This window comes from Pan paniscus, chromosome 2, assembly GCF_029289425.2.
Source record: "Pan paniscus chromosome 2, NHGRI_mPanPan1-v2.0_pri, whole genome shotgun sequence".
Classification (NCBI taxonomy): domain Eukaryota; kingdom Metazoa; phylum Chordata; class Mammalia; order Primates; family Hominidae; genus Pan; species Pan paniscus.
This window is the reverse complement of record NC_085926.1, coordinates 37057286-37071510: the sequence shown is the minus strand read 5'-3', so window position 1 is coordinate 37071510 and position 14225 is coordinate 37057286. Positions and strand designations below refer to the sequence as shown.

At 37.2% G+C, this 14225-nt stretch overlaps 1 protein-coding gene across 30 annotated transcripts in view; it reads left to right on the top strand.

Annotated features, from left to right (window-relative positions):
• Nucleotides 1–14225, top strand: part of LRRFIP2 (LRR binding FLII interacting protein 2) — a 133027-nt gene that overhangs the window by 76211 nt on the left and 42591 nt on the right. For 29 of the 30 annotated variants that reach the window (XM_055109650.2, XM_055109647.2, XM_055109645.2 and 26 more), the window contains one exon: nucleotides 13107–13151. In XM_055109650.2, the coding sequence (XP_054965625.1) occupies nucleotides 13107–13151 (45 nt within the window). Of the gene's footprint in view, nucleotides 1–758; nucleotides 807–1313; nucleotides 1371–3923; nucleotides 3993–6434; nucleotides 6525–13106; nucleotides 13152–14225 lie in introns of all 30 variants that reach the window. The other variant, XM_063602251.1, reaches the window with a different exon arrangement.

The window sequence follows — 14225 nt, the reverse complement described above, 5'->3', positions numbered from 1 at the left end:
AAAATAGTTAAGGACACATGATTTTAGTGTCATGTATACTGCAGAATGTGCTGCCTGTGCTTAAAATATACAACTTTAGGGTATTAAAAATGAACATATTCCTTTCACAGAGGGCTGTTGGTAGCCCTTGCTTAGAATCAGTTTTTTTTTATCTAGAGAAGAGAGATTTGCTTGAGTCCTACCACACTCACATACTTTTGTGAGATGGCTGCTTATGGAAAGGATATTGTTTTTCTTTGGGACAGTTATGATCTTGGCCTCTGATACTAGGATCTAATAAAGCAAGCTGACTAGAAAAGTAAAAGCAGTAGCTCTGTGTAATGTGTGAGCTGTGAATTTGTTGCTTTCAAGCTGTTTGTTGTGTTGTGGCCTGTTCTAGTGGACTGGGATCCTGAGGTTTTATAACTTAATTTTATTGTAGTAGTAGGCAAAATGCTCTTTGTACCTCAGTTTCCTTTCCTGCTCTGTTTCCTCTTTTGAGAAGATAAATGTGTACACGTTAATTCTCCCAGTTTCATAACATGATGGTGAAAGAAAATACTGTAACCAGGGGTGTTTTTTAAAAAATGAAGTGCAAGGTTGATAGCAATTTATGCATATAAATGAGTATTACCGCCTTCAGGGTTTTCATTCTGGGAGGCTATACACTTATATCATTCTCCAAAACTTTTTTGGTACTGAGTATTGTGAAAACATTAAGTCATTTTCAAAACAACCTTGAAGCTGAATAGCTAAGTGATATTTCCTTTGTTCCTTAGGCATCATTGTACAGTGGTGGATTATATAACCCATATGGTTCTCGAACTGTAAGTCTAAATAGGGGAAGGTGGTGAAGAGGAGGGAAATGTGGGTGGGCACAGTTTACTTTCAAAGAAAAAGTCAAAAATTAATAAAAAAGAAAAATATACAAAGAAAAAGTCATTTAATCTGACCTGGAATTACTCTCTAAGCTGTGATCAAGTCATTGAGCTAGCCAGTTGTGACTCTCACCCAAGCTGTGATAAAATGCCTGCTGGAAATCATGATTTCAAGTATTAGGGAAATGCATAGAAAAACCACTTTTCTTGTTCATTAGTTCCTCCTGAAGAAGTTCTGAGCAGCACTTCTCAGGGCATCCCCTTCCTCTTCGCTCCCTCTAGCCAAGGGCTGGTGGATCTTGAGGGTGGGGATGAGGTAGAGTTCTACACCACTGAATAACAGTTACCTTTATCTTGAGAACCAGGGGCAAGTTAGGTAAATGGTCCCTAATGTATTCTCATTAGAATAATGAGGTGATCATTGTTGTAAAACCTTTCTTCTTGGAAACTTTATAGCCATCTGAATGCAGTTATTACTCATCAAGAATAAGTTCAGCCCGAAGCAGTCCAGGGGTGAGCTGTCTAGTCTCTGCATGCTTTGTAGAAATTTTTGATTGTTGCGTTAATCTGTACTCACTGTTTAGAATATTGAGGATATGGTGTGATTCACTTTGTTGTGCATGGATTAGGTGTTCCCTTAGTACATAAACTCAAGCACTAATTTGTCCTAATAATTGGTGATTTCTCTATAAATGTGACTTAGCATGTAATTTCTTAAATGAGTCTCTAACCAGTGCCATTAGAATTTTTAAAGTTTTTATATTTAATTTTCATTTGTGTAGAACTTCTTGTCTTTCAGTGGTGATAATTCATTGTATAGGTTGACTATCCTGTGTTTCTCCTTTCTATCTTTACATTCTGCACATTGAGCCATTTCACCTGCTTGCCAGCACTTCTATCAGTGCAGTGAAAGGAGAAGAAATAAAACAAGCTGATTAAAAAAAATTGTTATATGAAAGACAAAACTGGGACAATTATAATTACCTAATCTTTCTAGAGTATTTTTAAAAATTTATAAAAATAATATTAGTTAAGGAAAATTCAAAGTAAAATTCCCCATTTTCCTTCCCCAAATGTAATCTCTGTTCTTCAATAACCTTTCAGAGATATTTTATGCATGTATGAGTGCTCTTTATTTTGAGTGCAAATGGGTCATATTACATACTGCTCCTCAATATATTTTCTTTATTTAAAGTAGCTTTCTGTATCAGCACCTATAAATTTATTTCATTCTTTCTTTTTTTGATAAAAATTTTAAACAAGTAAGCTGTGTCCCTTAGTTTTTCCACTTCATGTCTCTTAGAGGTAGTTTCATATTAGCACATTCTTTTTAATGGCAATATATTCCGTTAGTGCGTAAGTATACATTTTAAAAGTCATTTCCTGTCCGGGCATGGTGGCTCACACCTGTAATCCCAGCACTTTGGGAGGCCGAGGGCACATTACCTGAGATGGGGAGTTTGAGACTAGCCTGACCAACATGGTGAAACCCCACCTCTACTAAAAATACACAATTAGCCTGGCGTGGTGGCACATGCCTGTAATCCCAGCTACTCGGGAGGCTGAGGCAGGAGAATTGCTTGAACCCGGGAGGTGGAGGCTGCGGTGAGCCAAGATCACGCCATTGCACTCCAGCCTGGGCAACAAGAGCAAAACTCCATCTCAAAAAAAAAAAAAAAAAAAGTCATTTCCCTGTGATGGACATTAGATTGTCATATTTTTGCTACTATAGACACTTATACAATGACCATTCTTATCCAAGTATATTTTTGTGTACTTACATGGGTAAATCTGCAAGGTAAATTGTGAATCATGAAACTTGTGACCTCAGGTGGTCCACCCACCTCAAACTTGTGACCTCAGGTGGTCCACCCACCTCGGCCTCCCAAAGTGCTGGGATTACAGGCGTGAACCACTGTGCCTGGCCTAATTTCAATTTTTATTTAGAGAGGGTAGCTTTCTATGTGGCCCCTGCTAGATTTGAACTCTTGGGCTCAAGTAATCCTCCTGCCTCAGCCTCCTGAGTAGCTGGGACTGCAGGTGTGTATTACTGTACCCAGCTTATATTTTCAGTCAAACGTAGGATCTTGTCCTTATAGGCTGGCTAGATCCTATTTCATTTGCAGGTTGGGGTTAGAATAACTATTTTAGTGATGCCAGAATGGTTTCTTAGTGATGTTAGAATGGAGATAAACTACACATACCGAAGATGAGTCTTTGGCTGGTAAAGCAAGAAGATGACAGAGCCATGTAGGGTGATGTTAGCAACATCTCCACTAGCTGCATAGGAATGAATAAAGGAAAATAAGAACCATCACTTCGTTGTCCTTGTTGTAGGAATTTCTGTCATTGACTTACATTGTTTTGCTTTCAAATATTCTTTTATTTTCTCTGTCAAACAAAAACATTAAGTATATTTGTTGACCCCTGATGGGATCCCAAAGGGCCCAGAGGTTTAAAAAGTATGAAATCCCTAGCTGGTTTTGGTTGGCTTACTTATGCACCTCCCCTTCTTTAATTTTTTGAGGTGGCGTCTTGCTCTGCCACCCAGACTGGAGTGCAATGGCACGATCTTGGCTCACTGCAACCTCCGCCTCCTGGGTTCCAGCGATTCTCCTGCCTCAGCCTCCCGAGTAGCTGGTATTACAGGCACCCGCCACCATACCCGGCTAATTTTTTGTATTTTTAGTAGAGACGGGGTTTCACCATGTTGGTCAGGTTCGTCTTGAACTCCTGACCTCAAGCAATCCACCCACCTTGGCCTCCCAAAGTGCTGGGATTACAGGCATGAGCCACCGCTCCTGGCTTTCTTTAATGTAACTTAAATAAAATATAAGGTTTTACTTTATTTGTGCTTTTTGGAAATGTCTCCTGATTTTTAATAACAGTTTATTATGCCTTGTACCAGCTTTTTTATTAATATATAAGGTGCCCACTATATTATACCAATTATGCTGCTTATATAGTTATTCATACGCATCTCAAAACCTTCCTTAATGTACTTATAATGAGGTAACACCATAGCAAAATTGCATCTTTTTCATTATCTGCATTTAATATCTATAGTTTACCAACGATGACACTGCAAGCATTGTGTCTTCTGATCGTGCCAGTCGTGGACGAAGGGAGAGTGTGGTGAGCATGATTTGCATGCAAAGAAATAAGATGAGTTTTAAATGACAACAATGCACGATCACGTGAAGTCTGTTGGAAAGTGAAGTTTGCATTTGACAAAAAGAGCATTTTCCTCAAATTTAGTTATATAAATATTTTGCCTTATAAAACATGTTGAGAACACATATTCTCTGTGGGCTGTGCAAGCTTTCATTAATAATTTGCCTTTTTACATCTCTTAGGAGTGAATCATTATTTGAAAAGTTTTTACTTTTTCTTCTTTGTTGCTGTTTTATGCACATACATGTGTGTGCAGTTCACCAAAGACAAATTTCTTCAGCAAAATTAATGTTTCCATATTGTATAAAACTCATAACTATGGATTACAAATCATGTTACCATTAATTGCTTTCTATATTGTTGTATTTAGATTTAACCAATGTTTATCCACCTGTTAAGACCTGTAATCCAGTCAGGGTGGCTCATGCCTATAATCCCAGCTACTTGGGAGACTGAGGTGGGAGGATTGCTTGAGCCCAGGAGTTTGAGGCTGCAGTGAGCTATGATTGCATCACTGCACTCCAGCGTGGGTAGCAAAGTGAGACTGTGCCTCTCAAAAGAAAAAAAAAAAAAGACTTGTGAACTTAAGAATTGCTAATGACAAAATTTAAAAATTCTAGTCTTAGACATTCAATTGGATAATAATTGTAGAGGCAACAAATAGCTATGTTAGAATACAAATGATATAATTTCAGGTTATTCTTTAATGAAGCTTGAAATTTTACAGAAAACTGATGACATTTTTGTTATATTTAAGAAATTGATTGGGAAAATACATTGTTCAGGATGGTATGTCAGCTTAGAGCTAGAATAAAGAGCATAAGAGGCTGTAATTCCTTTAAGAAAAATAGGCCATTTAACATGAGTTATGTGAAAGATTATAAACCCGAGTTTTCATAGAGAAGGGGAACATTAAATGTTGGAGAGATTTGTTACCATACATTCATTTATTTAATTAAAGCCATTTTAGTTCCTTAGCAAAGCAACTAATGCTCACGCTCACAACTGAAGGAGAAATAATATGCCACAACACCTAAAAACACCTTGGAACACAGTGGAGTGGAAAGGGCAGGGACTTTAAATAATGATGCTTGGGCTTGTATCCACTTCTACTACCTGTTAGTGTGTAAATGGCAGTGTCTTTATTTGTACATTGGGGATGTTAATACTATCTTTGTAGGTAGGTTTAATATATGGATTAAATGGAATACTATATAGAAAATGCCTATCAAAATTCTCAAATAGGTGCCAATAAATATTAGTATCTATAAATGCAATCATTATTATTATTATTGTGAATAAAAATACCATTGCTTGATTTTATCAATCCTTAGCAAAACTTCATACTTGTAAGCCTGTTTTATCTCTGTGGATGGGCTTCTGAATTCCCTTCCTTGAGAAGTATTTTAAAGCAAGGCAAACAGTCAGCTGAAGTAAGGAATAGATGATGAATGAGGTTAAAAAAAAAATCACTTATTTTAAAATTAAATAAATGTTTGTGGAGTACCTGGTGTATTCAAAGCCCTGTGTTAAGTGCTAGGAATACTATTTTAAGCCAGTCAGACTAGATTTCTGACTTTATGGAATTTATGTCCTCGTGAAAGAGATGGAAAATAAGCTAGTAAAGAAACAAAAAGAAAGAAATGTCAGGGACTGTGAAGAGAACAGATAATGTGATAGGGAACCTGGAGGGGTCTATGTGTGTGGGTTACCCTTTGGATGGGGTGATTAGAGATGCTTCTCTGAGAAACTGACCTTTGAGCTGAGACCTGAAATGTGAGGAGCCAGTTGCTTGAAGAGCTGGGAGGGGAGCGTTCTAGGCCAGTGCCAAGGCCTAAGGTGAGGGAGAACTGGTGTGTTTGGGGAACTAAAAAGAGGCCGGTATAGTTTATTTCCTTCATTATTTTGTCTTACATTTCCTGGTCTTTGGGAATATAAAAAAAGGGGAACTGTGTAAACTGAGAAAAGGTGCAGTAAACACCCTGCAAATAATTCTGCATTCAGCATATATATTCTTAACAGAGTTGATAGCTATAATGAATTATAAATTTTGAGAATTATAGTAGAGGTATATACTGACCTAGAAATGCCTCTGTTCAGGGTGATAAATATCTTAAACATGAGAGATTTGCTGGTCCTCAGGAAGTAAATGTTCTCTGTAGCATAGGACTCTAGTTAAGATGAGTAAAAAAGCTGATTGTAGAGCTGTGATTTCATTTAGGAACCCCTTTTCTTTTTTATTTTTTTGAGTAGGTTAATTGCAGCAGTTTCCTCATTTTATTTCTTGGTACTTTATCACCCATCAAAATTTTAAAAAACTTTTCCCTAATTGGCCAATGTTCTTATTTTTTTCTTTCTTTTTTCTTAACCTTTAAAGCATCTCGTTTTTTTTCTGACCGAAAGGTATCTGCCGCTGATTATTTCAGTCGCTCCAATCGTAGGGGAAGTGTTGTCTCTGAGGTGGATGACATCAGTATCCCAGATTTGTCCAGCGTGAGTGTATTGCATGGGGTGGTTGGTTATGTTGTCCCAGGCTTGTGACTAACAGCTAATATGTTAGCTATTTTATAATAAAAGTGGGAACTTGATTTATTGTCTTAAGAAATATTTGTTTGGGCCGGGCGTGGTGGCTCACACTTGTAATCCCAGCACTTTGAGAGACCAGAACAGGCAGATCACCTGAGGTCAGGAGTTCAAGACCAGCCTGGCCAACGTGGTGAAACTCTGTCTCTATTAAAAATACAAAAAAAAATTAGCTGGGTGTGGGGGCGCACACCTGTAATCCCAGCTACTCTGGAGGCTGAGGCAGGAATATCGCTTGAACCTAGGAGGTGGAGGTTGCAGTGAGTCGAGACCACACCACTGCACTGTATCCTGGGCAACAGAGTGAGACTCCATCTCAAAAAAAAAAAAAAAAGAATTGTTTGAACACGTTAAAATCAAACACATTTGCTCTGTTTTGGAATGTATTTATTAATATGTCCTTTTTTAAAAAAAAACTTTTTCCCCCTCTGTGGAAAAATCTCCACATAGAACCCATCAGCATCTGCAACAATTATCAATATTTTGCCAATTTTGTTTCATTGATTTCTTCCCCCTTCCCTCCTTTTTTTCCCTGAGTTATTCTAAAGCAAATCCCATGTCATGTCATTTCCCAATAAATAGTTCAATATGTATCTGTAACTGAACATTTTTTCAGATCTCTTATATCATTATCATCACTAATGAAATAAGTAATTCCTTAGTATCATCTAATACCTAGCCCTTATTCAGACATTCCTTATTAGTTAAAAAAAGTATTTTCCTTTTTGATTTTAGTGAATCTATAAAGTGATAGGTAGACTTAGAAAGTTGAATAATGAAATATAGCACTTAGTAAAGTGTCACTAATTTGTACTAACCAGGAACAATCTGAATATATTTTAAATATTTGGATTATGGCATTGTTCTGAAGAAGTGTGCCTATCCATTGCTCCCACATTCATCAGGAACTGAATTTAGGAAAGGATTGTCCTTGGGGCATTTGTCTTAATGAATGAACTCCAGCCAACAACTTAGGATCTACCTGCTCATCTCAAAATAACAGCCTGATTATCTCTCTGACGCTTCTCCTCTCTTGCTGGCATTAGTGTTGTTTTGCCCATGGACCAAGGCTATACTGATTGTACTGATTGTCAAGCACTTTGGAGGGGGTGAGAGGTGGCATTTTTCTTTCTTTCTTCTTCTTCTTCTTCTTTTTTTTTTTTTTTCTTGGTGACAGGGTTGAGACCTATCGCCCAGGCCGGAGTGCAGCAGTGCGATCACGGCTCACTGCAACTTCAACCTCCTGGGCTCAAGTGATCCTCCCACCTCAACCTCCCAAGTAGCTGGGACTACAAGCGTGTGTCATCACACCCAGCTAATTTTTATATTTTTTGTAGAGCTAGGGTTTTGCTGTCTTGTCCAGGCTGGTCTCGAATTCCTGACCTCAATCAATCCACCTGCCTCAGCCTCCCAAAGTGTTGGGATTACAGGCGTGAGCCATCACTTCTGGCCAACATTTCTTTCTTTTTTTTTTTTTTGAGACGGAGTCTCACTCTGTCACCTAGGCTGGCATGCAGTGGCACGATCTTGGCTTACTGCAACCCCCGCCCTCTGAGTTCAAGTGATTCTCCTGCCTCAGCCTCCCGAGTAGCTGGGATTACAGGCGTCTGCCACCACGCCTGGCTAATTTTTTTTATTTTTAGTAGAGACAGGGTTTCACCATCTTGGCCAGGTTGGTCTTGAACTCCTGACCTCATGGTCCACCCACCTCAGCCTCCCAAAGTGCTGAGATTACATACATGAGCCACCGCGCCCAGCCAACATTTCTTAATAGAAATGTTAGACAGTAGTTTTAAATGAAGAAATAATTATTTATAATTAGCATTTCACTGATCGTATTTAAATAGCTATTTCTGAACTGTTTTAATTCTAGAAGATAATTTTATGTGTGGTTCTTAAGCATTCCAGATCATTGGTTCTCAAATCTGGCTATGCAACAGTATCATCTTGGTGTGGGTCTAATCAATAACTCTCTCTGCATACAAAGTTAGAAGACTGGTTTCCAAGTCATTCCCCTGAAATATTGCCCTTTATATTAAATTGCCTAGTAATCCCCTTTTTTCCCCCATAAGTATGGACAATTAAACTTACTGTTTACATCTGTTCTCTTAAAAACTGAATTCTGTCAGCCTCTTAATTTATAATATCTGAATTAATAGTTATGTCTTCCTTATATTTATTTTGTGATGATTTACTTTAGTACTTACATATAAGTGAAAGTGCTGACAGTTTAAAAAATCTCCCCCTGCCCCTACTAGTTAACTGTAACTCTTTAACATAAGGAAAAAGTTCTCTAGAACAGGGATTTACAAATCTGGCTAACCCCTGTTATTTTATAGTCTGCAAGCCACTGGTTTATTTATATGTATTTGTGTATACACACACAGACACACACATGTGTATACATATATGTATGTATATGTATATATATACACATGTATGTATGTATACATGTATATATGTATGTGTATATATATATACGCATACATACATATATTTTTTTTAAAGAGACAGGGTCTCGCTCTGTCTCGCAGGCTGGAGTGCAGTGGAGCCATCATAGCTCACTGCAGCCTCAAACTCTTGGGCTCAAGTGATCTTCCTGCCTCAGTCTCTCAAAGCGCTGGGATTACAGGTGATTTGTATATTTTTAAATGGTTACATATCAGTACCTTATCCTTAATTTTGCCTCCTGGCAAAGCCTACAGTATTTTCTGGGCCTCTCTCTGGAGCAAATAACTTTCTCTAGTAGTATTTCTTTTTAAGGGTATGCTGTAGTCCAACTCATCTTGTAGAGGAATACAAAGGGGACTTGATGTTGATAGACCTCCCTCCCCTCCCACTTTCAAAAAACGGTGACCTGGAAATATTTCAACATGAAATATTATGATTTTTAAATGCTGGCAATGAATTCAGAATTTTAAAAGACATTTTCTGGTTACCTCGTTGTGTACTAAATATGTTTGTAGGCTAATAGTTTATAACTTCTGAGCTAGGAGGTGCTGAGAAAGGGTGCCAGGTCATGATTCTGCAAGCCTATATAATATTTCTGGGGGTTCTAGCCTCTTATTTTCTTCTACATTGGCTTTATTTCTGTTTTGTAAGTCAGGCTACAATAAAGCAAACAAATGTAAATGTTTTTTAAGCAAAACTGAAATTTTGCTGATTGTTAATAATTAAACCCATTTCTAAATGGAATCCTTAGCCAGTTTTGCTTTAGGAAATTGTTAAAATTGATTGATGTCTTCCCTTCTGTGGTTGTGGAAATCAGATATTTTTTCAAACAATTTTTGAGTAGCATTATCAAGTTAGTATATATATAAATTAGAAATTAACAAAAGATCAAGACCCAATGACTGCATTGAAGAAACTACACTGTAAATACTTTATTAAACTACAGTTTTACACCTTAATTTATTAAATATGATTAAATTTTATTCTGTTTAAAAAGCTTTTTTCTGGATCTGGCAGACTCTGGATCATCATTATGAACATTAGCTTGTTACTGCATTGCAGCCATGTAGAACTCTTGGCTGTTGGATCCTATTGGGCTTTTAGAATACCAAGTTTCAGCTAGGTTTTTGACTAAATGGAAGATAGCACACAAGATAGTACAAGTCTAAGAAGTGAGAACTTGCCAAGTTAGTGTAGCCAAAATAAGAGAACTATGGCATGGTTGCTTTGGGTAATTTTTGCTGGCTTGACAATCTCCGAGGTTTGGTGCATGATCAGTTTGGGTTGCGACAATTGGGATCTCTCAGAAGATGGTGAAAGCAATAGAGTCACCATTGTGATGGATTAGTTCAGTGATGCAACCTCTGAAATATAAGATTATTCCATGGACAGTCTGTTAAAAACTGGATGATTTTGGAGGTCATTTTTGTGAGAAGTGGGTATGAGGAAGGATTTCAAATAAGCTTAGAAGACTTTTAATTTTGAATGCTGTGTGCTTTTCTCTTGAACACATTAGCAGAAAAGAGTTGGAAAATACTCAGGAAGATAAGGCAGTTTATTCAAATATAATATTTCTTTCATCTTGAAGAATAATACATTAAATATTGGGCAATGCAGTATAGATGTGTAAAAGGATTATTCCTTTTTATGGCAATAATTGGCAATATAGTATTTAAAAACAAATTTCAGGCCAGGCATGGTGGCTCATGCCTGTAATCCCAGCACTTTGGGAGGCTGAGGTGGGCAGATCACTTGAGGTCAGGAGTTCGAGACCAGCCTGGCCAACATGGTGAAACCCCATCTCTTCTAAAAATACAAAAAAAAATTAGCCGGGCGTGATGGCGGGTGCCTGTAATCCCAGTTACTTAGGAGGCTGAGGCAAGGAGACTAGCTTGAACCTGGGAGGCAGAGGGTGCAGTGAGCCAAGATAGCACCATTGCACTCCAGCCTGGGTGACAGAGTGAGACCCTGTCTCAAAAAAAAAAAAAAAAAAGAAAAAAAAATTAAAGTTAAAAAAAGCAGCGTGGCACATGTATACATATGTAACAAACCTGCACGTTGTACACATGTACCCTAGAACTTAAAGTATAGTAAAAAAAAAAAACATTTCAATCGCTGTCATTACCTGCTTTGAAACATTTATATGTTGTTTTAAAAACTAAAATGAACTAAAATTAGTTTCTTTTCTTTTTTTTTTTTTTTTTTTGAGACGGAGTCTCGCTCTGTCGCCCAGGCTGGAGTGCAGTGGCGCGATCTCGGCTCACTGCAAGCTCCGCCTCCCGGGTTCACGCCATTCTCCTGCCTCAGCCTCCCGAGTAGCTGGGACTACAGGCACCCGCTACCACGCCCGGCTAATTTTTTGTATTTTTAGTAGAGACGGGGTTTCACCGTGTTAGCCAGGATGGTCTCGATCTCCTGACCTCGTGATCCGCCCGCCTCGGCCTCCCAAAGTGCTGGGATTACAGGCGTGAGCCACCGCGCCCGGCCCTAAAATTAGTTTCTTTTTCAGAGTTTTTACAGCAAGAAGTAACAAAGAGTTAAATGTCTAAAAATAGTGTTTATATTACTGATGTAATACTATCATCATAATAAAGAATATTTATAAACATAAGTGTGGGTAATAAAAAGAACACTAAAAACTTTCAGATATGTGGAAGTTAGGGTGAAGTGTTCTGAGTAGAGCCAGAAATGATGTTTCATGTTTTAATAATTAACTGAGAAGGTTTTCAGATCTCTTCTCTAGATTGGGCCTAGAAGGTTTGTGTAGGAGTTGGAGTTATTTTCATTTAGTTACATCCCTATGTGCCTTTTTTCTCCTGGTGATAATTGGAATAGCATATATATTCAGGTAAACAATATGAACACTGAATTGAAAATTTACAAAACTAAGGGTTGGATTCAGCTCTGCAACCTTCAACAAAATCTGTCACCTCTGAATTTCTTTTTCCTTAGCTATAAAACTCAGGGTTTGGACTAGACTTTTAAGGTACCTCCCTTCTTGAAATACTGTCTGAAACAACCTTAAGGCCTATCTACAGAAGATAGGTTAATTTAATTGTGGCAAGTTGAGATAACAGGCTACTATGAAGCTGTTTAAAATAAATGAGAGAAGTCTATTAGTATAGATGGGGTATGATTTATTCATTCATCCAACAAATTTTGAGCCCTTCTCTATGCCAGACACTATTCTTGATACTAGGAGTACAGAAAAGAACATACTGATATAGAGCTTACATTATAGAAAGAGAGCAGACAATAAATAAATGGATAAATACCGTAGTGTCAGGGAGTGATAAATGCTATGAAGAAAGATGAAGTAATTTCTCAAATCTCTGAGACTTGGTAAGGGGAAAAAGAAGATGTAGAACATATATGGGACACTTACTAGAATTTTTTGAAGACTTTGTGGTTGGTTGCTATTAGAGACTGGTGGTCAGGGTATGGCATGGTAGGGAGAGAGCCCTACTCATACTCTTTTGTGCTGTTTGATTTTTTTTTTTTTTTTTTTTTGGTCATGTGCATGTATTACTGAGAAAACAAAAAATCCTTGATGTGGGGGAAAATATTTTGGTGACATATTTAACATGCTTTAATCTGAACTTTTTTGGCTGAGTGTACTAGTCTTTATCTGTGTGTCCTGTGTCCTAATAATGTTTAGAAGTAAAAGTTTTTCGCTTTTGGTTTTATCAGACTTTTCTTTTTGATATGTACAAGCTTTTTTTGTATTAACATTTGCAGTGCTAAGACTTTATATGTAGCCTTCTTTAATGTGTTTTAAATACCTTAAACAGAAAATTTACCCAAAAGTTCTAAACTTTTGAGTAAACATAGATTTCTTACTCAGTGTCTTCCTTAGGATAAAAATTAAAGTTGCTGACATTTTATCTTATGTTAAACTGGAATTTTAATTTCATTTTTAATATGTTTATTTTTAGGCTTCAAACATCATTGAACTTGGAAAACTCAAGATCACTTTTTTCCTCCTTAAAAAAGTCAACTTGCTAAGCATCTTTACTGATTTTTATCTTTGTTCTTTTCTAGTTGGATGAAAAATCTGACAAACAGTATGCTGAAAATTATACAAGAGTAAGTATGTAAATTCCTAAGGGAAATTCTCAAGGTCAATTAAACTTGCTATCTGTAACTTGTTCATTATTTATTTTACAACAATTGGTCTGATGTAGCTGCTCTTCCTCCCTTCATCTATTTCCTGTCCTTGACCCTCCAAAATTCCTTCGGAGTTAAATCATGTGAGGCCCTGGGAAGAGAAGAGGCACTGCATTTTATTTCCTTGAATGTCACCTATTTAGCTTTTGGCTGCTCTTTTGATTTTCATTCCTCTAGAAATTGATCCTGAGAAGAAGCCAGTAAACACTGAAAATGAAGTTTCTTTAGGAATGGTGGTGACAAACTCTGAGATATTTTTTCCTTTTATATATATAAATTGTTTCTTGAAGTAAAGTAACTCCTTTCTAGAATTTGCTTTGTGTTAAAGTCTCTTTCTTCTGAAAGTATTATTAGAAAGTCAGGGAGATGATTTATCAAGATGAATTTTATGCTATACCCAAGAAAGATAAATTAACTCTGTCCAGTAGAAATGTAATGCGAGCCACAAATGCAAACTTATATGTAAGTTTAAATTTTCTGGTAGCCACATTTAAAAAGTAAAAAGCAGGTAAAATTAATTTAGGTGATACATTTTATTTAATCCAAATATCCAAACTATTTCAACATATAACCAATATAAAATTACTAGGCCAGACTAGGTAGCTCATGCCTGTAATCCCAACACTTTGGGAGGCCAAGGCAGGTGGATCACTTGAGGTCAGGAGTTCGAGACCAGCCTGACCAACACGGTAAAACCCTGTCTCTGCTAAAAATGCAAAAAAAATATTAGCCAGTCATGGTTTTGCGTGCCTGTTGTCCCAGCTACTCCTCAGTCTGGGAGGCTGAGGCATTAGAATTGCCTGAACCCAGGAGGTAGAGGTTGCAGTGAGCCAAGATTGTGCCACTGCACTCCAGCCTGGGCAACAGCGAGACTCCACCTCAAAAAAAAAATAATAAAAATAATAAATATAAAATTATTAATGAGATGTATTTCATTCTTTTTTCTACACTAAGCCTTCAAAATCTGGTATGTATCCTATATGCAACTCTCAA